This window comes from Antedon bifida, chromosome 1 (genome assembly GCF_963402885.1).
Source record: "Antedon bifida chromosome 1, ecAntBifi1.1, whole genome shotgun sequence".
Lineage (NCBI taxonomy): Eukaryota > Metazoa > Echinodermata > Crinoidea > Comatulida > Antedonidae > Antedon > Antedon bifida.
The window spans coordinates 10,600,486-10,625,285 of record NC_136226.1 but is presented as its reverse complement, the minus strand read 5'-3'; the positions used below and the strand labels follow the sequence as shown (position 1 = coordinate 10,625,285).

The window sequence follows — 24,800 nt, the reverse complement described above, 5'->3', positions numbered from 1 at the left end:
GTTTGGACTTCAAAGCAGATAAAACAGGAATATGTATAATAATAACTACTCTTATTAACTTTTAAAAGTAACGCGCATGTTTTTACGGGCGACAATGTTTTCATTCCCAGTAATAAATATTCAGCAATAAAGAAATACCTATACTAATGCTTAAACTAACCAATAGTAACAGAATTGTTGTAAGTGAAGCAAATCAAGGCAATGGCCATTGCAAGAACGAGGTTGAAGATTTCAATGTACTAAAATACATCCACATAAATGTATTCTATCAATTATATACCATTAAAATTAAGCTGTTAAATAAAAATTGTAAATAGACTTTAAATTACTTGCAATTTTAATTTAAAATTAAGCTGTTAAATAAAAATTGTAAATAGATTTTAAATTATTTGCAATTTTAATTTATGTTCAATAGTTGATGATAAATAAAATACTGATATTTATTTTTTAAAAAGTTTATGCTTTAAGATTGGAGTATAAATTAGGAAAATCACTATAAAACTGATAAGCATCAAATAATTATCAAGATAAATTCCTTTTATTAATTTTTAGAAGCAATCACAACTTCATAATTAACAAATTACTTTAAAAGTAGATATATCGAGTTTTGTACTCATAAAAAAAAAACAACATCCAAGTGCTTTTTACAAGATAATTTTAAGGTGTTGCTTATTCGAAAAGGACACTTAAGGAAGCTACTGATAAATGTTCATTTTCCCTGTAGCATGTGGCTAATTTCAAACCGTTTTAACTTTATATATAAAAACAATATGCAATGAAATGTTAATTTCACCCATTAAAATAAAATTGTAACTTTTAAAAAATAAATAAGCACTTGTTGCAACTCAGCGCTCCTGAAAAGGTGACTAAATATGTAATTAGTTTTTAGACTGGATATGTTTTTGCGCAAGTATAATTTAAAGGTGGGGAAAGTACAAAATCGAGGTGGGGCAAGTACAAATCTATTGACCACTATAGATTACGAGTCCCTGGAATTAATCAAAGCCGTCACATGTTGGACAGCTTTCAGATGGAAATTTCACCGGAAAATATTGCCCTCGAGTAGACGACCGATGGCGCCGTTTATCTCTGTACAGTTGGGTTGTCAAATGAGCCTCGACCTGCTAAACCACGTTTATATACACTTCAAATATTCTTTGGAAACATTAGGGAATTGGTCGCAGAATGCCTCAATCTTCATCGTCCTCCTCGCCGCCCACGTCCTCCACATCTCGTTTCCTCTTCTGCCCCCTTGAATCATCTAAGAATTAAAGAGTTTACACTTTTATATAACAAAGTAAATGTCTCACTGGAGAGTACAAGTCAAGTCTTGGCTAGCGTCAGTTCAATTGGCTACCCCATTTTTTGCAATCTCCTTACAAAACTGAGCGAGAACTTGGCTTGCACTTAATTCAATCCGATCTTATCTTTTTTTCTCTTCCATTCTACATTTCTTTGTTATCTGAATGCACTGTCTCTACCTCTTACGATGTGGCCAATTAGGTTAGTTTTCTTTACACCCACTATCTCTTCAAGCACACTACCTTTCCATACGTCTTTACACACCAAGTTCTTCCCAAGAACATTATTATTATAAAACAGACGTAACCACACATATTAAGGATGATCCGAGTGGTAAGGAATCTTGAATTTTATGCAAGAAGCCCTGTCCTTGGCCAAAATAAGCATGCATTTTTTATCTACTGTAAGTCAAGCTGTTGACGAAGGAGCATGATTGTATAGCGGCCTATTAAAAAATGTGCATATTCAACCAATAAACCCGCAAGACAATGGTTTGAAGACACACCGATGTTGATCAAACCATTAGAAACAACTCCAAATAAATGTTATCAATAAATGTCAACTTCTCAAAGGGTCTGCATAATCGTTGTATTCCAATTAACACACATACAATTCCTCTTTTGGGACAGTACAAACATTCTATTATTTTAACATACAGTACCCATTATTCCAGAACACTTTTCCCCTTATTCATTAAGGTACTTTCCCGATATTTAGTTGACAATCCACTCCAATACAAACATACACACAACAAAGTTCTTGCAAACACATATTTAAGAATGGAGTTGTTTTGTCATGGGGAAAAACCACATCATATGACAGGATTTGAACCTAGAACTCATGGTTGCCTATTTTAGCAAGTCAGTCCATAGTGTCTATGGAGAGCACGTTTGGAATCAGTATTACTCATAGCCCAGTGCTATCATCATCATTGCTAAATTCTCTGTTAATGGTAATTATAGTAATCGAACAAAGAGAGTCAATGTGCTGCAACATTAAACAATATATTATATAAACAATGAATATCAGTATGAATAAATTACTTTGATACTGTATTTTGAGAAACATGTAATTATAAATTGAATATAGGAGCAAACCTACCTAATTGTCCATCAAGCTTCACAGCCTCTTCGTCATCATCCTCATCATCTTCGTCGTCATCATCTTCCTCCACTGCAATATCAGGATTGAAGTCATCTTCTTCCTCATCATCATCCTATGAAAAGAATCATACAAGACTATATAGTAATCATGTATTTTATTTGGAACAGAGAGTACTATAAGTACCGTATGACATTGACGGTGATTGGGCATTTCAATTAAGAATTACAGTTAAATATTAGTGGAACTTTCTCGCGATTATCTTCCAAAAACTAATGTACGATAGAACATGAAAGGACCCATCGAAGTGTGTAGGGGTTGAGTACAGTTTTAAAACATATTGCCCCTCATCCATTTTATGGAATTGCATCCCCTTAATAGGGGTGACCCAAAGGAGGGTTTTTACTGTACATGGAAGACTGTATATAAGCAAGTCAGTCCATAGTATCTATGGAGAGCACGTTTGGAATCAGTTATACTCATAGCCCAGTGCTATCATCATTCTTGCACTATACAATTTAGCGTTTGCAGTAACAAAGGTCTGCTAGCCAGTTAAATAATCAAATAACAATTCCACTTGGCTAGTTAAAATTTCAGTAAAATAAAATACCAATAATTTTACTCAATTCACCTTTCACAATTCCTGTACAAAATATTTCACACCTGAACTAATGTAATCACAGTTGATTTTATTTTATTTTTTTAAAGTTAATGTTCAGGTATGAACAGTATTTTGGTTGTATATTGTATAGGCCAATATTCTGTGAGCAGTAAAAAGTGTGGAGGACCAGAAAAATTGTAATTTTACTAGTCCTCTTGTCTAGTTAAAAAAAACTCCTGCAATTTAAAATAAAACCGTACTACACAGACTGTAGACGTATATTTAAATGAGTTCAACCAATAAATAAGAAACTAAGTAAAAAACATTCCTAGTAGTTGTGTATAACTACAACATTGAATTAAAAAGTAAAACTATACCTACCGGTAATTCTGTTTTTGCTAAGTACTCTAAACCAACATCATCTGAGACCTCCCCATCTACACCGTCTTCATCATCTTCGTCTTCATCGTCATCCTCATCATCGTCGTCATCATCGTCGTCGTCATCCTCATCATCGTCATCATCATCGTCGTCGTCATCCTCATCATCATCTACTGCATTTACATCATCATCATCTGAGAAAGAAAGGTAAAAAAATTAGAATACATATTGTCATGGATACGTTTTCATTATGTTTTGTTGAATGAATGGGAGCAAGTCAGGCCACTTTAAATGGCATGCACAGTTGGAATCAGCTGGTATTCATAGCCCAGTGCTATCATCATTCTTGCTTTAAAATATAATATAAATAATCTGAATTAATCTAAGTGTTTATTTACAGATTTTTGTTCATTCACGCATTATTCCTGTATTATATGTTTTCGTTTTGAACATTAAATCTACCAAATAATACCATGATAATGAATGAACGGCGACTGGTCTTATTAAGCTGTCTATACTATCAAACGAGTTTGACACAAAGAGTGTGATGTGCCTAAATATGGTGGTGATATACCCAAATATGGTAGTGATATAACATAGGCACATAAAATGTTTTTGTCGCATATAGTTTGATAGTGTAGACAGAGCTTTAGAGACATATTTTGTATTCAATTTGTACTCCAGTTACTGTTACTTACCATAACTATGTTAATAATTCTAAGAAATTAAATTAACGCAAATACTATGTTAACATATATATAAATATATTTACCAGAATCTTCGCCAACAGCTACTTCATCCTCCTCATCATCTTCTTCATCTCCTGATGCAACTAAAAAAATGAAAAACTGAGATTTACGATTTTTTCAACAACCAACTTTGTGCTATATAACTTGATAAAATAAGCAATTATACTATAGTATTTATGTATGGTTTATATGCCAGTTTGGTACAGATTAGTCTAAATTTCACAATCTGCTTGAACAGACCGTGCTCCTATTTTGAGCCTACACAATCCGTGTGTTTCAACATTTGCTATCATAATTGCAATCATTATTAACATTTAACATACCATCCCTGATAGTATTATACATTCAGTCAGTTACCATGAAAAAAGCCATCCCTGACAGTGTTACGCGTTCAGTCAGTTACCATGAAAACAGTGTTATGCGTTCAGTCAGTTACCATGAAAAAAGCCATCCCTGACAGTGTTACGCGTTCAGTCAGTTACCATGAAAACAGTGTTATGCGTTCAGTCAGTTACCATGAAAAAAGCCATCCCTGACAGTTTTACGCATTCAGTTAGTTACCATGAAAAATGCCATCCCTGACAGTGTTATGCGTTCAGTCAGTTACCATGAAAAAAGCCATCCCTGACAGTGTTACGCATTCAGTTAGTTACCATGAAAAATGCCATCCCTGACAGTCACTAAACTTTACATACCTTCATCATCGGAATCAATGGATTCTTCCTCTTTAATATCAAAACCATCCAGATACTTTAAATTGGGTAGTAACTGGAAAACTTTAGCTCTGTAATTTTCAACTTGCGTAACCTCACAGTTAAATAAATCAAGTGCCTTGAGATGTTTTAACTCTTGCTGTAAAAGAAAAAATTTGTTTTGGTGCATATTATAAAAGTAATTGATTTTTACTAACGCTGTGCCACCAAATGTCTTTGAAAATTGTATTCATTCATTAGGTAGAAAACTGTTGAGTAATTAGCAAGTCAGGCCATTTTAAACGGCGTGCACGGTTGGAATCAGCTGGTTTTCATAGCCCAGTGCTATCATCATTCTTGCTTTGTTTATTTTCATGGGATTTAGTGCGATAAAGTGAGTGGATGAGAAGGCTAAAGACAAGCCTCCTTAGAACCAATTTCCCTAAAAAGGGAGGGGGGGGGGGGGGGTGTTTGAATAGGGTAAATAGTGTAACTCGGTAAACATGATCGTACAAACCTTACTAATACTTATAACACTTACCAACGGTTCTAATGATGCAAAATCTTTAATTTTGTTTCCACTAAGATTCAGATGTGTGAGGTTAGGTGAACCTGAAGCTAGGTGATTTAAGCCGGATGATATTCTGTTATCACTTAATTCAAGCTGGAAAAAATAGAAAACCAGCTATCAGTAAATCCAAAATATTAAACTATTTGATGCAGTGCTTAAGCATGGTAGGCCGAATATTTTAAACATTATAAGTTTAAACATACCTTTTTAAGGTTTGCTAAATTCGGAAAATTTTTTAATGTTGTGAGACCAACATTGATCATACTCAGCAATTCCAAATTAACAAATTCATCTGTGAGGCCTTCTAATACTCCCGTACTTCTGCAGTTATCCAAATTTAAGTCTGCAACCTGTTAAAGAAAAAAATCTGAAACTGTGAAAACTATTTAACAAATTTTTTTTTTTAAAGAAAATTTTAAACATGAAAAATAAATTGTTTTAAAATATATATTTATGTGACTATTAATTAAATAGCTTTAAACTACTCTTTACAATTCCACACAACACAAACCAGTCCAAGTATAGGGTATACAACAAGTTGATCCCTAATTTTATTCTAAAGCAACATGCAAATGCCTGATGTAATTGTTAAATGATCGCATGGAATTTTTAAAGTTAAATGTTGTTATTAAATCAGTTTTATCTTCAGGACAAAGTATATTAGAAAGATAACCAAAGGTAGGCCTAGCCATTTGCTAGGCCTAGGCTATAGGCGCACGCCACACACACAGCTGATGACCGTACAACGTCAACAATACAGTCATTTTTTCAATTCATTACTAGGCCTAGTACTGTACACACACAGAAAAACCAGTGATAATGGTAGTGGCCGAACAGAAATACAAATAATTTATTAGCAAGAACTAGCAACATTAACTATCATATATAAAAAAATTCTACATTTTCTAAAACTACTTGGCCTAGCAGCCTAGCCCTACACCTAAAACTCGCCAACAAAAATGGTATCGTTTGAAGGCAAAAATGACTCGACAACCACGCTTCGCCAAACATTAACCGCCTGCTCGTTTTGTTTTTGTGGACGCCGCATCATTTTTGACGAATATTACATACCAAGGCCTAGCACCGTAATACACATATTTTAATGTTTTATAACAAAAATATATATCATGGAGTTAAAGAAAATGTATTTATCTTACAAGATAGAATATAGGCCTATGGTAAATTTATTATCCCTGTAATTGTATTGAACCTTTTCCGTTTGTTAAATCTGACAAACAGACCACGGCACGGATGGTCTCATGATGAAAACGAACCAGGGTCGTAAAAATGTTTAAAAACAAAACTTGGCATTATTGGTTGTTTTAATGAGTTTGCATGTTTCGGGAAATAATAGTTAACGTACATCAAAACCTTTAAATGTTTACTATTGCCTAGCTAGACCGTAATCCCTCTAAAAACTAGGCCCAAGCAAGCAACCGAACATTTCCGACTTCCAGTTCCGCAGAATAATTGAGAGTGGTGCCAAAACAACAAGAAATCAAGGAATTTGAAATGAATTTCCTCGTAAAAAATATTATCAATAAAAGGAATATTAACAATAGAGTATGAACTAAGTGATACATACTAAATAACTGTGACTAATATGAAAGTATAACAAGTCAATTCAAATAATTTATGAACAAATGAGCCACATGGAACAACAAGGAAAGATCGACATCTCGACGATCATCCCTTTCAAATTTCTATTGAGACATGTGCAGTCTAAAAATCAGCCGATAAAATATTAACAAGCTATGAACAAAAGTACAATATAACCTATGCTAGATGTTTATGCCATACCTTCTCTGGTACCATACCACGACACTCTAACTTGATCCTATTTTCCATCTTTCCTAATTGTTCAGGCTAGCTCACGAAATTCTTCAGCATAAATTCCCTCAATGAAGCAAGCTGTAGCCTTATACCTGATAAACGCACAAAAGTTACCGATCAACGCGCCAAGGAATTGTGCCTATAGGGTATCACCAATTGCTCAATTAGTCTCACCCCTAAAATGAATTTTGCTAGCGTTAGTCAATGACGTATAAACGAATTGACCAATAGCGTTGAAGTAATACTAATGAAAACTTGTGGCGGCGGGTCTTGCGTTGCTTTGAATGGTTGAAAAAATTGAACTACAATATAAACAAAGTACAGTACTGTACTCACTTATTTAACCATACTGACTGTAAAAATAGTTTTTGAACTAAATTTTAGCTTGATATTATAGAAACAGATTAAACTTATAATAGTGCAAAATGTCTTGGTCTATTCTTTATAATATCTATAGTAATTAGTATGTATGTACTACAAAATAATATAAAAACTGATGCTCAATTATTAAAAATGCATATTCATGAGATAATTTAAATATAAGGAAACTTGTTCAATGTATATATATTTATAAATTCTATTAAAAAAAATCTGAATTGATGTAATAATATATTCCTTATTAAATATTTTTATTTTAACTTTTATTCTGTTATATACTGTCACCGGAACAAATATTTTTTTAATATTTTGTTGTTGAATCTGCCATTTTGATGTTCCAGTTTCAACAGAATTATTTACCTGAACAAATTTAATTTAAAGCAAAAATAGTCAAATTGAATGGGTTTTATTGTTGAATTTAACTGTTTATTATTTCCACTTTTTTTTAAAACTGCGAAGTCTTTTTATTAATTTTCATTTTTTTGGGAGACAATATATCTTTATCTACACAGTATACAACATCATGTACATCTTCTATAACTCAATTAAATTATCAAGACTCTGTTATTTTTAAGGTAGGGATAATTTTTAAGACCCTGTTTGTGGGCCTACAGTTTTATGGCAAGTAAGTAGGCCTGTGGTAAGCACATTTTTGTGAAAATTATGAGAATGGAAATAGCGTTGATTTTTGTTGTTAACTGTCAATCTCAGCATTTATTTATTATGTTATTAATTTTAAATATTAAGCCTTTAAAACCTGCCACATTTATTCATTTCATTCCCTAGAACACAAAATAATTTAATTTCTGATGTCATAGGACTTAAAATGTTGATTGATGGTTTCAGTCAATCCAAATTCTCAACCTCTATTAATATTTATTTAATTATAAGCTTTTCGTTGCTCATAATAATTATATAATTATTTTATGAAGAGAATATATGAAAAAGAATAAAAGTACTGTACATACTCTGTACAAACAAAAAGTGGCATCTATAATATAATTTATACAATAATATCCGAAACTGAAGGCGATCCCTTAATCTCTGCGCATGCGTACTTCTATATCAACTAAACAAACCTGGGCATATTAAACATTTTATTACAAAAAGGTCGTTGTTGGTCACGTGATATCGCAGCCACGTCCACACACCACGTTAAATAACAAACTTCGAACAGATTAAAAGCACACTTAAATTACTTAAATGTGACAAATAAGTTAAATATGGATAATGAAATGGAAGAGAACATATTAATAATGTTTATCCCTACCTCAATCACCAAAAAGCTGACGAAAAGGAAGCAATATTCTCATCTTCGGATTGTAACTCAAAATTAGCAATGTCGCATTTTTCCTGCGAATGTTGCGCAGAAATCGTTTGCAAAAACACTCATCAAATGTTACACACATTGGGTGAACAAAGTCTCCAAATTTACTCATTTTGTCTAGCAAATCAATTTCGTTCGTAATATATTACACAGGTTGGTGGTAATGCTGTTCCAGCGGTCGAAATGATAGGGTGGGGCTAGTGTATTTTGTCCTAGATCATGACCACAACCAAATACAAAATGGCTACGATATCCAAAGGTCTTTTGGTTTTAGACCTGCCTGTGTTACATTGGAATTGCGTGTACTTACAGGCGCTGTACGTTTTCGCATTCAATTGAAATCGTATCAGTGGATTTTTAGGCAGCAGGCCCTCTAAAGCCGAACTTCTGAACAGTTTTGAAATCGACTTGTTTTAGCACAGTAAAGGAAGGGTAAATTAACGTGTGGCTAATTCGTTGTGGGTCGTTTTAGTTTACTGGAAATTAGTTGGAAACAACAGCAACATAAACTGTAAAAACATTCGGTCGTATCCTACGTAAAAATGTATGTTTATAATAATGTTTATATATGGTAAGCAAGCAGTGGAGCGTTGAATTGAAGAGCTTTTCGTGTAGAATGTTAGGCATAAGCAAGTGTGATCGGAAGATGCCGCATATTCGCCAACGTTGATTCAGTACTACGACTTTAGCACAATTTGTTTATGAGTGAGGGGTGGGTGTGATGATGCCATGCTTGTATGGACATCTCGCAATATATCATCTAATTTTGTTTGATAATTATGTTAAACCTTATAAACTTATTATGGTATCGAGTATAGTACAGTAGTATTATTGAAATAGCAACACTTGACATTTTGCACGCTTGATCGAACTTAGTTGCCGGGCGTATAGTTTCGTATACGCGTTTCCGGTGCGTGTGCTGAATTTCGGATGCGCGTGTCATTTACGCACGCGTATCCATCTTGTTACCATGGATAAATTCAATACAAAACAGTAGTAAAGAAAAAGTATATTATAGTATACTCTAGTCTGTGCTGTGGTAATCGGCCTCCCAACATCAAAGACGACGGTGACAAAAAATGAATTCCACCAAAGAAATGAGTGGAGAATCCAGCTCTCTTCTCCCGATTAAAACACGAAAACCGGCCGATGAATGTTCAAATGCAATACAAATTAGTGCTTTTTCGTTGTAAGTAAAAAAAATAGGCATAATAGGCCCCTAGGCCTAGGTCTGAAAGTCGATTGTAGCTCATTATAATTATAAATGATTCCTATTTAGCCTAATAATAAATTAGATAAAGATATAGGCCAAAGTCCTAAATATTAATAATAATGACATTTGATTTATTACTAAAAAATACAATAAAAGCAAATGTACAAGATAACTAGGCCTAATAAACAAACAGACGACTATGGTTGCGTCATATTTCTCTCTCTCAATTGATTTATTGTATAAAGCAGAATTCAGAAAGCTGGTTAAAATATAGTTAATACAGGTATTTCTGCATCATAATCTCAAACTGATTAAACACGTTTTGATTTTTTTTTTTTGACCGATCCTCAGAACCAATGCGGATGAGGAATATAGGCCTACTGCAAATGCGCCACCACAACAACTATATGAACCGACTTATCGGATGCAGCCCAACAAAAAACTTACCGGGTAGGTGTGTTTACCTGATAGTTGGTTAAATACAAAAATGTTGGGAGCTACATCACAGAAAACATGCGAATCATTAGGCTAAAAGTACTGTAGTCATAAAAATGGATCCGATATTTCATGTTTTAAAACTTAGTGCGTATATGCCTAATATCCAAAAATGCACAAATGAATAACACACATTTCAAGGGTGAAACTATAAGGATCCATACTCAGTAATTAATCATTAATTTTAGGGGAGTAATGCAAGAACTTATTTCTACCGTCATGGATGAAAATTTAGCCGAAGAAGATGGTTTTCTGAAACAAGAATATTCAGCCGTCAACGCTGGAAAGGTATTCAAAAAGTCTCCATTTATGAATTAAGAGTCTGAGCTTTTATAAAAGAATTAACAAAGATTTCATATCGTACTACAGTACGTAATCGTAACCTTAATTAACGCTTTAGTTTACTCGTGGCGCTTATAGTACCAAAAATGCTGCTCGTATGAATGTTAAACTTTGGAGAGACCACTGCGAAATGTTACGGAACTTAAGAACGAGCGCCGGCTAAACCTTTTATTAACGCCGCCAGCACAGCAGTCTGACAAAATAATGGTGTAGTGTAACGAACAATTTGGGGGATACTTTCGTTACTTTTATCATTTACGATATCTCGTCACTTTATTTGTTAATTAAATTTTCTTTTTACTTTACGACAGTTCTGCACGACCATAACCACACTGATTAAGAATCGTCTAATAGATCTAGGATACGAACGGTACGTATACCAGGGCTCGTAATACAGTAGTACATACCAGAGCCATTATATATAAAGAGTTACGACATTGAAAATTAGAAGCCATTTTTGTGTCAAAGAATTCGCACGCTGGGGGCGCGCGCGTCTCTTTTGTATAGCGTTTTCCTATAGTTCATGCATTATTTTTAGATTTTTTTGTCTATGAAATAACGTTTATATTCCGTTTTTATTTTAGTAATTAATTTTATTAATGGTATTAATTTGGTAACATATATATATTGTGTCTATAATAACAAAAGAATAAATGCTAGGGCCTACATGCAAGTCAGGATACATCAAAGCATGAACCAATACAAAAAACACACAAATTCACCCCTCTTTTTATACAGTATATGGCTCTCTGTGTGTTTTTGACACAAACTTTCAGAGACTCGTTCATCATTTCATTTGTAATAATTTGCTTTTATTATTTTAATATTGTTCATACCCTATTCAATATATTAACAAATATATCCACGACACTTTATTATTTTATTTAGTCATCAAAGCATGCATTATGAATTGAAAATATTACATAATTGTTATTAATAGGACGTAGTTATGGGATGTTTCGTTCCAAAATCAATCAATCGAACTTTGTAATGTACTAGCGCACGCGCGCGCAATATTCTTTGCCGCAAGTACTTCTGTACGCTGTGCACATCGATATTTCACCGTCAAATGTGCAATTACATTTTTTTAAATATAAGAAAAAGTTTAAAGTATTTTCTTGCTCCTATACTTTACATGCTTTAACGGAGGCAAGTTTGACACAAATTGATCTGCATATCACGTGACTATAATCCAATGTCGTAACTCTTTATATATATGGCTCTGGTACATACTAAGAAATACTGCCCTCATTCGATTCGATAGTAAATGAAACATCCTTTAGGACACCCCTTATTAGAAAGAGGACACTTTCCACGAACGAACAAGGGGAAATACCCAATTCAGGGGAAATACCCCATTCAGGGGACACTTTGGTCGGCCTATTAATATAGGTGTTCTACCAGCAGACGAGATCAGGGAGTATTTTTCCTGACGAGATGGGTTGGTTTTGGATGTAAATATTATTTCTGAGCTTTATCTTACAATATTCAGACTTCATTATTAATGTTATACTATTTATATTTTATAGATACAAGTGTGTAGTGCAAGTTGTTTGTGTACCTTGTATGGGGCAAGGATTGGACCTAGCAAGCCGAATGGTATCAGACACACGATGGGATGATTACACTACAAAAGAAATATCACCCAATCCCAGTATGAAGTTATTCATACATGCATACAGTGTTTACACTGAATAAAATGAAGTCATCACATTGTATGTTGGTTTTATATGATGACACAATTTTTCTTTTAAAACGTATTGAAACGTCACTGTATTTTAAAAGCAATTATTGTATATACAGTTATGTAAACATCACATAATAAATAACATTAGATTAAATGCATCTTAGTTATTTTATTTACAACAACATGAAGTATGTTTCAAAACAGTCAAAAAGCATTTTTACTCTGGGAACTCTGATTGGTTGCTCATTACTTTACGGAAAAATGGCAATATGAATACACATAACCACCGATTCATGTGAATGAATTCAACTAGTGGTGGAAAACAGGCTTCGAGAAATAAGCTGTTTTTGTTTAATACAGTAGTTTGTAGTTAATGGAGGATGCAAGTCAACTCATGATAAGTCCAGCTGTGTAAAAAGCAGCATAAAATCATAAAATTATTGAAAGTGACATTAATTAATTCCATCCATTAACCTTTCACTGCACTTTTTTCTATATTTGTTTAGTATCTTCTATAGCCTTGGTCTCTACTATGGTAGCTATCTCTTCCCCATCTTTAGCTCTATCTCTTCCCTATCTGTAGCTATCTCTTCCCCATGTAGCTCTATCTCTTCCCTATCTGTAGCTATCTCTTCCCCATTTGTAGCTCTATCTCTTCCCTATCTGTAGCTCCATCTCTTCCCTATCTGTAGCTATCGCTTCCCCATTTGTAGCTCTATCTCTTCCCTATCTGTAGCTCTATCTCTTCCCCATTTGTAGCTCTATCTCTTCCCTATCTGTAGCTCTATCTCTTCCCCATTTGTAGCTCTATCTCTTCCCTATCTGTACCTCTATCTCTTCCACACCTTTCACTGTACCACCTTCTAAATTTGTTTAGTATCTTCTATAGCCTTGGTCTCTAGATTCATAATTTGAACGTTCATCACGTCTATTTCCATGATGCTGATTTTGCCGTTCATCCCGGTACTTACTATGGTAGCTATCTCTTCCCCATCTGTTGTCATGTGATCTGTATTCCTCATGCCTCCGTTTGTATCGGTTTTGTTGGCGATGGTGACTCCCATGCCCCCTTCCACGACCGCCATCCCTTTAACGAAAATACATAGATTTACATAATTAACATTTAATTGAGAATGCAGTAGAGTTAAGTACAAATGTTTTCAGGTGAAAACTACATATGATGTAGTAAATGATTATGATATCTGTTACAGCTTTAACAAAAAATGGACTAAATTTAATGTGTCCTCTGGATACATTAAGGATTGGAAAGGCCGTAATATGTATAGTAGATACATGGGCGGTGGAAGTGTCCCCTTAAATATAAAGGTTTCCCAAAAAGAGGTGTTCTAATTTATTTTTATTATGCCAGTCACAAAAAAGTAAAATAAATTTCATACTGATGACTATACTTGAGGTTATGGGGCCCCCTGAGCAGTGTCCTGAGGAAAAACATTTAACATTTTACTCAAAATACACAAACCTATTCTGTGGGTTCCAAGGTGGACGAAAGTTTTCAACAATTGGAATGCATTCAGCGTCATTAGTGTCCTTTAATTTTAAGTACATTGGATCAAGTTCAGTGAACCTATTCTTAAACATTTCTTCATATTTCTTTAACAATTCATTATCATCAGTTTCCGTATCACAAACAGGTGTTGAGTCTTTGATGTTAGTTTTAGTAGCTTCTTTCTCATCAGATATGTTACATGGTTCAGCATCATGTGGTACATCTGTTTGTGTGGGTGAACACTCTGTGTCAATTTCTGTTTCTTTATGTTCCAAGATTTCTTTCTTTTCTACTTCTGTGTCTGCCATCTTAATTTGTTAGTGTGATCTGTTAAAAAAAACTTCAGTTTTAAATAATAATTAATATATCAATAATTGTTAAAGAAAACAATCTGATGGGTCTTCTCTTTTGAAACCCAGACCTATTAGTAATGTACCAAATCTCTTCAGGAACCCTCTCTTCCCACGCCTAGGCCTAACAACTATCTATTTATGCTGTTGCTATCTCGGGCTATTTCCTGTTCAGACCTCGTAACGACGGGGAAATCCCCGCACGCATGCCACACAAACAGGCCTAGCTTGATGTTATTGTTAGGCTTAGCAATACATCTGTTTGTGCGAAACTGCCAGGCTGAAAATGCAAGGCATTATTTCACTAGGACATAGGCTTAGTCTTATTCGTCAATGACACCATTATTTTTTCCAAATCTTACCAGCAAAAGAACAAAAGTTCAGAAATGTCTTCTTCGCGACGGGGTCGGCTGAAAAAAGAAGCGTGAATAAAATTCAATCTGTTGGTGGCGGTATACTACATAAACAAAGAGAGAGGGGATAGAGGAGGAAGGCAGGCAGGTAACGCACAAGAAGAATGTATGAACACTAGTTTGTGTAAACTTTAGAATTAAATAAAGACGTGCAAGCAAGCAAACACGTATTATAGTTTAATATTTAATACCATGAAGATGTTAAAACATAAATAACTCGTCAATAGGTTTAGAGCAGAAAACTAGGATCAAAAAGATTAGGCTTAAAAAGAGACAAACAGCAAGCTGCACCACATCACACAGCAACAGGGATTGAAACTCTACTCTACTGGTTTTATGTTATGACATGTGTAGATTCTTCTAATAAGGCCTACTACCCATATGAAATAATACTACCCTAGTAGTATAAGTTGTTTCTGTAGAGTGCAGTGCAAAGGTACTACTATTACAAACTGGTACTGGACTGGTATACAGTGGATACACATATCATTCTTATTAGAAGAAAAGTAGACCTACTTCTACTATACAGTATCTTATGACTTATATGTTTCATGGTTTCATTAAACAAATGTACTTTATGTTTCATTTCAGAATATGTATCACAGCAGTACACAACGCAAGTTTTGGACATTTCAGTCAGAAGAGCATCTTCTAGATCTTCGCCAAACTGCTAATCATGATTTCATTACAAATCATAGGCACAGATGCAAGGTTATTGATAACTAAATAGCATTATAATTAAATTTAACATTGTTGTGAACCCCCCTATGATGAAATGGTGAAATTTTCACTTATCTTGAAGAAATCAAAATTAAAACAATCATTATTGTAGTACAGTAGTGAGAGTATGATTGACTGCTAATATGTTAATATTAATTTGTGTTTTTTTTTTATAATTTTAGAATGAAGACACCACTTTCTTTTTATCAGAGCCAGAGGAACGTTTAATTTGTCGACATTATGAACACTTATTACGAGATCTATGTCGTAATTTTGAACCTCCCATGCCAAATTCTGTCATGGTAGTGTAAAGTTCTGTTTTCCTCTCCATTATTATTTCAAAAGATACCATTAATTCCATTTATTTTAAAGTATTCTCTTACATACTTGTTTTACCTTTATTTTTGCTAGGCAACTGGGTGTGCATATTTGAAGAGATTCTATCTACATAACTCTGTTATGGATCACCATCCAAATTATATTATGTAAGGTTCACTTGAATAATAATCATCCCTTGAAATGACATTAGAATTACAGTACTGTACATCTTTAACATCACCCATAGTACTGGTTCCATCACAAACATACATTAGTGACTGAATAATACAGTACATACAGTAGAACTCCTATTTAGAGGACTCCCTTATCAGACAGTGAACCACATTTAGGTGACACTTTCCCTAGAAACAAACAAGGAGAGCAATATATACAGTATATGTTTAATACTACAGCCATCTCCTATTCACGGGTTGAATATTATAGTATATATAATTTTATATATAATTAAATTTTCTACAACATTTTTTATACATATTTTAAGGCTTACATGTTTATACCTTGCATGTAAAATTGAGGAGTTCAACGTATCAATTGTGCAGTTCTGTTGCAACATAAAAGATAACCCATCGAGGGCAGCAGAAGTTATTCTTACGCTTGAACTACTCGTAATGCAGGCTCTTAACTTTCATCTCACAGTTCATAACCCCTACCGACCTCTAGAAGGTTTTCTTATTGACCTTAAGGTAAGCCCACACTATTTAAAACATTATTGTCAAAAGTAAATTATTCTATAATACCAGTATATGCTTTAATGCAATGAGTTTGAAAATTTACCAGAGTGGAAAAAAATCACAACTACATTTTTATTGTAACATTTTTTTCAGACACGTTACTCATCATTGCGCAATCCTGATCAACTCCGACAAGGAGCTGATGAATTCCTTCATCGTTGTATTGCTACAGATGCTTGCCTTTTATTTTCACCCTCTCAGGTAATTTTCTTGTTAAGCTCTGTCCACACTATCAAACTTTATGTGACAAAAAAATGTGAATGATGTGCCCATATATGGACATGATGATGTCATATTACTACCATATTTGGGCACATCATACTTTTTCATAGTTCATATAGTCAAACAAGTTTCATAGTGTATACAGAGCTTTAGAAAAAATAAATATATGAAAATCTTTTCTTCATAGAAGTTTACAAATAATTCTTTTGATTATTTAGGTATCTCTTGCTGCTTTAGTCACAAGTGCTTCAAAGTTAGGAATCAACATTGACAGGTTAGTTAAGTAAATGAAAAAAAAACAGTCATCCTCGACTTCTACCCACACCACTCAACAGCGCCCTCTATTTTGATACATACCGTATATAAATTAACCATTTAACTTGTTTTCAGTTATGTTACAGATACCCTGTTAGGACCAGAAAATAGGTCTGGACTTAGAGATACAGTTAATACAATTAAAAGTATGTTATGTAATCTTATTTTGATGCTTTATATGGGTATTAATCCTTGTAACCCACATAATATATTGGCAAGTTCTATTCTTGCTATTGGTCCTAGACTTGAGTCTCTGCATAATCAATTAAAATGACCTATTATACCTAATTTCTCCTTTCCCATCCAAAGGGAATGGTCATCTTTGCAAGTACTTGATGGAATTTGGACAAACAGACATACAGGAAAGAATTAAAGAGAAATATAGCAAAATAGATTTTTTATTTTTTTTATATTTTTTGTTTGTTAAAGGAATGAAATGTCTTGTGAAGAATATAGAACCTCTAAATCCAGAAATTATCAAAAGACTGGAGAAAAAATTGGATATTTGTAGAAACCAAGAATTAAATCCAGACAGTGAGGTGTAAGTAGTTTGCGATGTGGTGTACCGTAAACTTTATATCAACATTTGATTTTACCATGCAAACCTTCAAACAATATACAGTTTATAATTGTTATCGTAATGTTGCAGCACTATATAATCAATCCGATTTTGACATTTGCGTTTATTAAATTTCCTGCTATATAATATAATATTCTGATATTTTCCTCCTTCAGATATAAGAAAAAGTTACAAGACATGTTAGATGATGAGGAAGAAAATGTGTTTATGAAACACAACAAAGAGGCTGAAGTTAGTATTCATTTAGTGCTTGTTCTGTGTCGCCCTCTATTGTTTATTTTTTTTTTATTGCACTGTTCGCATAAGCATTTCTGCCTCAAAAGGCTTTTAAACTGCACAGTGGATTGATATAACAATTCATTTTTAATTATGCATGTTCTGTGTTTTCACCTATGCATTGCAAACATCACCATAATTTTTCAGAAACAAAATTATACAGTTGGAAACAAATGAGTAATTTCTCGCATGATTAGTGGTGGTCAACAATAATTTTAACTTCACAATATGTTGACATCATAAATGTTTGTTTTTTTTCAGATAATGCGACAGAAAGAAGAGGATCTTTTATTAAATATATGACAAGAAATGCTACTGGAATGTGTAAAAGGGTATTAGAGATTACACAGAAAACCTAATGATGGAATTAGAAAATGACAGTACTGTAGATGAATTTATACTTTGAAAATTTAAAAGTTGAACAAAATAAAAGTTAAACAAAATCAGAGAAAGAAAATGCAATCACAATTCATTCATTACTGTACTCATGTAACAAAGAGTTCTTTTAAGGTTCGAAAGAACCCCCACCACCGCCACCGCCTCCCCTTATTCCTGAAGGTGCCCTTTGCAAACTGGAAGACCAACTGTGAAAGTGCTCGTAAATAAGCCTCTCTCAAGACAATTTGACCAATCCTCTATCTAGCCAGATATATAGATATATAGATATGGTGGAGGACAATGAATGTATTTAAACATACATACAGGTGGGTGGGTAGAAGATATAGTTAGTATCCCTCCTAAAGCGTGGTTCCCACTCGCTAGCGACGTAACGCAGCGACGACGTATTGACGCAAAGTGCTGTGCTGCAAACATCGCTGGTTTGATTTCACGTGCGCAGGCGGGGAAAACACAAATTGGGAGGGGTATTTTCTTACGATGCGTAGCTAGTGTAGTGGCAAGCTTCAGGAGACACCACTGAAGGTCAAACAATTAGTCATTTAAAAAAATGTATATACTGTATCTACATAAATGATGACGTGAGTAATAAGCTATTTGAACTGGAACTGGAATATCACTTAATAGATAATGTAAATACATACGAGTGTCGACACTGTGCCACTTTGGACAATTTAGTCTAATAAATTACGCAATTATATAGAGTCAATCCTCTCTTATCATTTTCTGAATAAATTCTTCGAAAACAGAGCAAATAATTGTATTAGACACCTAGTACAAACAAACACAATTAGTGCGCCTATAATGAGAACATGTTTGGTTGGTTTGTCGAGACGGGAATGATAAGAATGTTTTTTAATGGTTTGAATGTCGATATAAAGTATACATGAGTATAATCCAGTGGTGGATGGATCATGTCAGGTTGTGGGCACCTTCCGCACACCCAAAAAAATCATAAAACATTATCAAATCATAATTTGAATCGAATCGATTAACTTCACACACAAGTATTCAATTCATGATTCCGAATGTTAAATGTTTTTATTATTATAATATTCCAAATCAATATAGGCCTATTATAAAGCTTGGACGCAACGTAACCTACGCAACGTAAGAAAATGCCCTTCTAATAATTGTGTTTGCCAACCGCCTGCGTGAAATCAAACCTGCGATGTTTGCAGCACTGTTGCGTCGCCGATTCCCACTTGTGATTACGTAATACATCACTTTGCGTCAATGCGTTGCGTTCTAGTGGGAACCACGCTTAATCCAGTGGTGGATCATGTCAGGTTGTGCGCACCTTCCGCACACCCAAATCAATCAAATGGTTTTTTTTTATTCAACATAATTTGAATCGAATCGATTAACTTCAAACACAAGTATTCAATTCATGATTCCGAACGTTAAATTTTTTAATATTACAATATTCCAAATCAATAAGAAAATTCATCGTGCAAATAATTTTTACGATTCAACATATTTTTATTTATTACATATTTCTATGGTTACAAAAGCATATTTTTAATAAACATTTTGGTTGAAAATTGTGTATTTATATTATACAATTAACTGGTGAAAAAATGGGCATGATGTGATTTATAATTTAATAACTATGTTAGATTTTGTGTATTTTTGCGATTAATCAACACATTTTTATTTTGTTACACGTTTCCATGGTAACAAAAACATATTTTCCATAAATTGTGTATTTATAGTATACAATTAATTAGTAAAAAAATTGGCATGTGATTCATAATTAAAGAACTATCTTTGATTTGTATGTATTTTTGCGATTAAAGGACATCTTTAAATATATCTGAAGAAAGAACAATGATTAATTTTAAAATGTCGAGCGGCGTTTTTTGTAAGAAATATTTCTTGTTTTACATATTACTCCAGCCTCCCAACTGAAGTGTGGGCACGAAAACCGATATTGGCAAATAAATTATGTCACTCAAATTCGATAGGCCTGCCAGTCGGTGTAACAAGCTTCAGATAAAGCCTGTTTTCCTGTCGACGTTAGTCAACGCTACACTGTAAAAAGTAGTGTTAATGTTTAAACGCTAAAATTAACACGTTTCGGATAACACTTAATAAACACGTTTAAGTGTTAATGTAAAAATTATTAACACGTTTAAGTGTTAAAGATCCAAATTATTAACACGTTTAGGTGTTAAAAGAATTAACACATATACACGTCTATGAGTGGATAACACTTTATTAATGCTAAAACATGTTTATATACAGAATGGTGTTAAAAAGTAAACAGCATGGTGTTAAAGTAAAATAGAATCTGTAATAAACACAAAATTGAAAAAAGCAATCATTTTTGTCACTCTTTCAGATCTTGTAAATGCGATCATTGCTTTGCATTTTTTACTTTGGTAGAGAATGTTTGGAACAGTGTGCCCTTGAAAAAGGGATAAGGCTGTTCCAGTATCTGTTGTTGTAGGAAGCCTAGCAATTGACCATAAATGGCAGGGTAATTCAAATGGAAAATGTAGTACGCTCCCAGCAGCTGAATCAATGCATCTTTAGCGTTCACACTCTGACAGTTTATAAACTGCCCTTCACCAACAATAAATATCATCTTTGTACTGCCGTCCATACACACAATGCGTAGAGCAAGAGGACTTTTGTCTTTCACGTGAAGCTTCTTAGCCAGAACATCATCTGATACGTCTATTTCCTCTACCTGAAATATTAGGAAATGTATATTGTTTTCATTTTCAGTTATTTTATTTGGTTCCCACTACTACTCCTGGGTGGGGAGAAGCAATTGCAGATAAAGTGCCTTGCCCAAGGACACAAACAAGTGGTACTAACTCGGGTTCAAACTCCCGACCTCTCGATTAGAAGCCCAAATCCTTACCGTTGTGCCACATGCTTTCATAACCACATCGTTATACAGTGTATCTATGAACAAGTTTCTGATAAAAGTATATTTATCTGTCTGTTGCCTCTAAATAAAATGACTTTCTGATTTCAAAGGTGTAATTTAATTTCTAAAATATTAACCTTCAAATGAAAATCAAAGTATACATAATCAATATGTTAACTAATCACCTACTTCCAACATTGTCATGACGGTCTTGGATCTGGTACCTTTCCCTTTGACAACGGCAACCTTCTTCTCCAGGATGTCTAGTAGTCTAATCGAATCATCCTCAGCTCCCTCAAAATAAAATAAAGTAATACAAATTAAGCACCAATTAAAAGAAGAGATTACCAGTTATCAATCCAAGATTTGTTCAACCTAAGTCTCGCGTAGCTCGATGAACCTCGTAGGACGATTCAGGTAATGCTCCTAGCAGCTCTGAACTCGTTTACTACGAGTTCAAAGCTGCTGTGAGTAGTTACAAGTTCTTCCCATGTTGACCGAATCAGCCAACAAGTTTTGCTGTGTTACAAGCTCCTCATAACGCATAGACTGAAAAAAGAGAGCTGTCCATAGCTAATCTCCTTAAAATGAATAATTATCCTCACACTAAAGAAATCCACCCATCACAACCTAACTGAGGATTTAAATAGCAATGGGCAATTAGATTACATAAACAATAAACAGCACTCTACAATACCTCTTCTGAAATGTTAGCAAGCTGTCGTACTATCTTGAACAGGTTGTTTGTTCTTTTTTCTATCATTTCTCTTGCCTCTGATGGGTTTGATAGGTTAATGATTGAGCAAAACTCATCCATAATCTAAAAAAATAGCAAAAATCATAAAACAATGATGGAATGCACAATATTTTGTTGCATAGTTGCACATACTTAAATTAATATTGTTCTGTTGACTCCGGTTAGTAAATAAATGCAATCATTTTAATCAATCAAGATTAAAAAGGCCAGTGTTAGGTTTAATATTAAATAGATTTGAATCCCTGTTTATAGATATTCAGGTGGCATGCACTCATGGGATTCATTAAAGGGACATCATTATTGTATTACCTGTTTGCAAAAAAACTACCCCTGGATATCTCACAAATAGTTGTGTCCCAGAGGAGCGGTTCAATTAATTTACCATAGCTACACACAATACATCTGCCTATGTAAATGTAAATTAACCAGCTGGACAGGTAGATACCTACAGTGCATTGATGTACACATTTAAGAACTTGTGTAATTCTTACAATCAAGCTGATTATGCCCATTTAAATAATTTTGTAAATATTATTAATATAAAAATATAAATCAAGTATTCAATTTACTCACATAAGAGCCATCTTTAAAAACTGGAAAGGTTTTTACAACATCACTAACTGGCATTCCTTTTCCAATGATCTCTCTTCTATTGGCACGTGTATCAGCCATTAATATTCTAAGTTTTGGTTTAGATCTTGTGCTATTCCATTCCATTGTCAACTCTTTCACTCTTTCTTCAAATTCCTCTTGAAGTAGAATATTTCCACTTTCAGGATCAGTGCTAAAGCAAAGACACATATAAAGCTTTAAAATAAAATACAAGTAAACTTTTATAGTCTGTAATATAGTAATGCACTTGTCAATTGTATGACCCACTATACGACCCCCGGGAGAGGTGCGTCATTTGTCTGATGTGCGTCATACTTTTGAATACCATGACGCACCCGTGCGTCAAAAAGGTGACTTACATTTAGGTGACCATGACGCACCCATTTTGACGCACTGTGACCATGTTGTTTATGATATGGTGGGTGGTAAAGTGACGGACATTGACACACCTTGTTCATTGATGTGACGTACCATCTAGGTTTTTTGACGCACCCCTGCGTCAGTAATTATTTGTAAATGACGCACCCATGACGCACCTCTCCCGGGGGTCGTATAGTGGGTCATACAATTGACAAGTGCATAAATCTTCTTTGGATGTTTGTTTTTTTTCTTTAGCTTTCATGGTTTAGTATCAGTGTTTAATCAAACAAATGGCCATAATAAATATGCCCTCTTTGCACCATATATTGTAATACTGTAGGTAGGTAAGCATAATAATAAGTAGGTAGGCCTAGGCTAGGCCTAAAATGAAGTAGGCCCTACTAAAAATAAAGAGGACCTAGGCCTAGTAGTAGCCTAGTGTAGGCCTATAGGCTAGGCCTACTATACGCCTAGTCTAGGCCGGCTAGTACTAGAGAGAGAGTAGTAGCTAGCTATGCCTAGACTATGTACTAGGGCCTAGGCCTACTATAGTATAGTTATAGTTTATACTAAATATTATAGGCCTAGCCTAGGCCTAGTGCCTATTCTATAGCCTATATAGGCCTAGGCCTAGGCTAGGGCCTAGTAGTAGGCCTATATAGGCCTACTAGGCTAGCCTAGTATATGTAGGCCTAGCCTAGATTTTCTGAACACTAGCCTAGTACCTATACCAGGCCTATCTAGGCCCAGTTCTAATGCCCGACTATTCAACTGCGACCGGACCATAAACTTGGTGAGATCGAGGACATGCGCCAAAAGGCGCGCGCGGCGGCCGGCGGTTTGTAAGAAAGTAGGCGAACGCACTGGTCCATCAGGCCTATCCTAATCTATTTATTTACAGTTAAATAATAGGAGATCCTAGATAGGCCATAATGACAAATATCCTTCACTTCTAACTACGACCAAAACATGATACAACTATCAGTAGTTCAAAATACAGATAACAATTACCTATACGATGAAAGAAGATTGATATGATTGTGATCTTCTCCGATTATCTCTCGCTCGCCAAGGGAAAATAATGGCGCCTGAATCTCTAGAGCAGCCGGCCTCTCGCTCGATTCGCGCGCCGCGTGATCATGTGACTTATCTGCAAGCGCTATGCGTTAAACAGTGAGAAACTTCAACGAGTACTTTAAACGTCATGCGTTAATAAATATTTTCACGGAGTAAAACAGGAAAAAAATCTTAGATATTCGTAGCTCTGAAATTCATATTCATAGGTTTACCAATGTTTTTAAATCACAAAAATTAATAAGGCCTATCATAGCATAGGCCTATGTATTATTTCCCATGTAAAACTTTATTTTGAAATACAATGATCGTTATAAACACCATGGTGTTAAAAGTTAACGGCACTGATAACACACCGAGTGTTAATAATATGCTATTTTAACACCTACCGTTGATAATTAAACATCACAACGTGTTAAAATACGGCGCCAGTTTTTACAGTGTATCATCGTTTATCGTTAAAAGTTCAATGACGATCGTTTGAAAACGATCAAGTTGAAATAATTACGATAGCGAGTACCTTTTCCTGTAAATCGTTAACATTTCAATGTTTACGTAGAAGATCGCCGATTATTGTTGACGATAGCGTCGAATA

The 24,800-nt window shown here is 34.3% G+C and overlaps 5 protein-coding genes across 11 annotated transcripts; 2 read left to right on the top strand and 3 right to left on the bottom strand.

Annotated features, from left to right (window-relative positions):
- Positions 1 to 519: 519 nt before the first annotated feature.
- Positions 520 to 9,149, bottom strand: LOC144842050 (acidic leucine-rich nuclear phosphoprotein 32 family member A-like). 2 transcript variants are annotated; one of them, XM_078698409.1, is made up of 8 exons: positions 8,879 to 9,149; positions 5,601 to 5,747; positions 5,368 to 5,490; positions 4,830 to 4,986; positions 4,158 to 4,217; positions 3,386 to 3,579; positions 2,404 to 2,518; positions 520 to 1,261 (listed from the first exon to the last, which is right to left on the bottom strand). In XM_078698409.1, the coding sequence occupies exons 2-8, from the start codon at positions 5,658 to 5,660 to the stop codon at positions 1,191 to 1,193; spliced, it is 780 nt and encodes a 259-aa protein (XP_078554535.1). In that variant the 5' UTR covers positions 5,661 to 5,747; positions 8,879 to 9,149; the 3' UTR covers positions 520 to 1,190. The 2 variants fall into 2 exon arrangements, with proteins under 2 accessions (XP_078554535.1, XP_078554526.1); XM_078698400.1 differs by lacking the exon at positions 8,879 to 9,149 and adding an exon at positions 7,198 to 7,362.
- Positions 9,150 to 10,499: 1,350 nt separating this feature from the next.
- On the top strand, positions 10,500 to 12,820 carry LOC144842169 (dynein light chain Tctex-type protein 2B-like). The gene is made up of 4 exons (XM_078698572.1): positions 10,500 to 10,598; positions 10,832 to 10,931; positions 11,297 to 11,355; positions 12,515 to 12,820. Exons 1-4 carry the CDS (start codon positions 10,573 to 10,575, stop codon positions 12,681 to 12,683), a joined length of 354 nt encoding a protein of 117 aa, XP_078554698.1. The 5' UTR covers positions 10,500 to 10,572; the 3' UTR covers positions 12,684 to 12,820.
- Positions 12,821 to 12,826: 6 nt separating this feature from the next.
- On the bottom strand, positions 12,827 to 14,991 carry LOC144842145 (uncharacterized). 3 transcript variants are annotated; one of them, XM_078698535.1, is made up of 3 exons: positions 14,892 to 14,991; positions 14,153 to 14,506; positions 12,827 to 13,759 (listed from the first exon to the last, which is right to left on the bottom strand). In XM_078698535.1, exons 2-3 carry the CDS (start codon positions 14,485 to 14,487, stop codon positions 13,546 to 13,548), a joined length of 549 nt encoding a protein of 182 aa, XP_078554661.1. In that variant the 5' UTR covers positions 14,488 to 14,506; positions 14,892 to 14,991; the 3' UTR covers positions 12,827 to 13,545. The 3 variants fall into 3 exon arrangements, with proteins under 3 accessions (XP_078554661.1, XP_078554677.1, XP_078554670.1); XM_078698551.1 differs by having other exon boundaries at positions 14,153 to 14,519; positions 14,892 to 14,983; XM_078698544.1 differs by having other exon boundaries at positions 14,153 to 14,508; positions 14,895 to 14,956.
- An 18-nt stretch (positions 14,992 to 15,009) lies between these two features.
- LOC144842022 (cyclin-H-like) lies at positions 15,010 to 18,787 on the top strand. 4 transcript variants are annotated; one of them, XM_078698364.1, is made up of 11 exons: positions 15,010 to 15,030; positions 15,534 to 15,653; positions 15,845 to 15,964; positions 16,074 to 16,147; positions 16,483 to 16,684; positions 16,826 to 16,933; positions 17,173 to 17,228; positions 17,345 to 17,415; positions 17,699 to 17,810; positions 18,005 to 18,080; positions 18,387 to 18,787. In XM_078698364.1, exons 2-11 carry the CDS (start codon positions 15,537 to 15,539, stop codon positions 18,426 to 18,428), a joined length of 978 nt encoding a protein of 325 aa, XP_078554490.1. In that variant the 5' UTR covers positions 15,010 to 15,030; positions 15,534 to 15,536; the 3' UTR covers positions 18,429 to 18,787. The 4 variants fall into 4 exon arrangements, with proteins under 4 accessions (XP_078554490.1, XP_078554497.1, XP_078554505.1 ...); XM_078698371.1 differs by having other exon boundaries at positions 15,012 to 15,048; XM_078698379.1 differs by having other exon boundaries at positions 15,029 to 15,109.
- A 1,989-nt stretch (positions 18,788 to 20,776) lies between these two features.
- On the bottom strand, positions 20,777 to 22,863 carry LOC144858960 (uncharacterized). Its single transcript, XM_078689241.1, has 4 exons — positions 22,733 to 22,863; positions 22,100 to 22,222; positions 21,592 to 21,696; positions 20,777 to 21,216 (listed from the first exon to the last, which is right to left on the bottom strand). The coding sequence occupies exons 1-4, from the start codon at positions 22,829 to 22,831 to the stop codon at positions 20,881 to 20,883; spliced, it is 663 nt and encodes a 220-aa protein (XP_078545367.1). The 5' UTR covers positions 22,832 to 22,863; the 3' UTR covers positions 20,777 to 20,880.
- Positions 22,864 to 24,800: the final 1,937 nt, after the last annotated feature.

Coding starts and splice junctions, on each gene's coding strand:
- LOC144842050 (XM_078698400.1), bottom strand. CDS start 7,245: ATGGAAAATAGGATCAAGTTAGAGTGTCGTGGTATGGTACCAGAGAAG. Junction 5,491..5,600: donor ATTTAGCAAACCTTAAAAAG/GTATGTTTAAAC, acceptor TATTTTTTCCAG/CTTGAATTAAGTGATAACAG. Junction 4,218..4,829: donor CATTGATTCCGATGATGAAG/GTATGTAAAGTT, acceptor TCATTTTTTTAG/TTGCATCAGGAGATGAAGAA.
- LOC144842022 (XM_078698364.1), top strand. CDS start 15,537: ATGTATCACAGCAGTACACAACGCAAGTTTTGGACATTTCAGTCAGAA. Junction 15,654..15,844: donor ATCATAGGCACAGATGCAAG/GTTATTGATAAC, acceptor TTATAATTTTAG/AATGAAGACACCACTTTCTT. Junction 17,811..18,004: donor TTAAATCCAGACAGTGAGGT/GTAAGTAGTTTG, acceptor TTCCTCCTTCAG/ATATAAGAAAAAGTTACAAG.
- LOC144842169 (XM_078698572.1), top strand. CDS start 10,573: ATGCAGCCCAACAAAAAACTTACCGG. Junction 10,599..10,831: donor CCCAACAAAAAACTTACCGG/GTAGGTGTGTTT, acceptor CATTAATTTTAG/GGGAGTAATGCAAGAACTTA. Junction 10,932..11,296: donor CAGCCGTCAACGCTGGAAAG/GTATTCAAAAAG, acceptor ACTTTACGACAG/TTCTGCACGACCATAACCAC.
- LOC144858960 (XM_078689241.1), bottom strand. CDS start 22,831: ATGGCTGATACACGTGCCAATAGAAGAGAGATCATTGGAAAAGGAATG. Junction 22,223..22,732: donor TTTTTAAAGATGGCTCTTAT/GTGAGTAAATTG, acceptor CTATTTTTTTAG/ATTATGGATGAGTTTTGCTC. Junction 21,697..22,099: donor TTGCTAACATTTCAGAAGAG/GTATTGTAGAGT, acceptor TTTTATTTTGAG/GGAGCTGAGGATGATTCGAT.
- LOC144842145 (XM_078698535.1), bottom strand. CDS start 14,487: ATGGCAGACACAGAAGTAGAAAAGAAAGAAATCTTGGAACATAAAGAA. Junction 13,760..14,152: donor CCTTGGAACCCACAGAATAG/GTTTGTGTATTT, acceptor TTTTCGTTAAAG/GGATGGCGGTCGTGGAAGGG.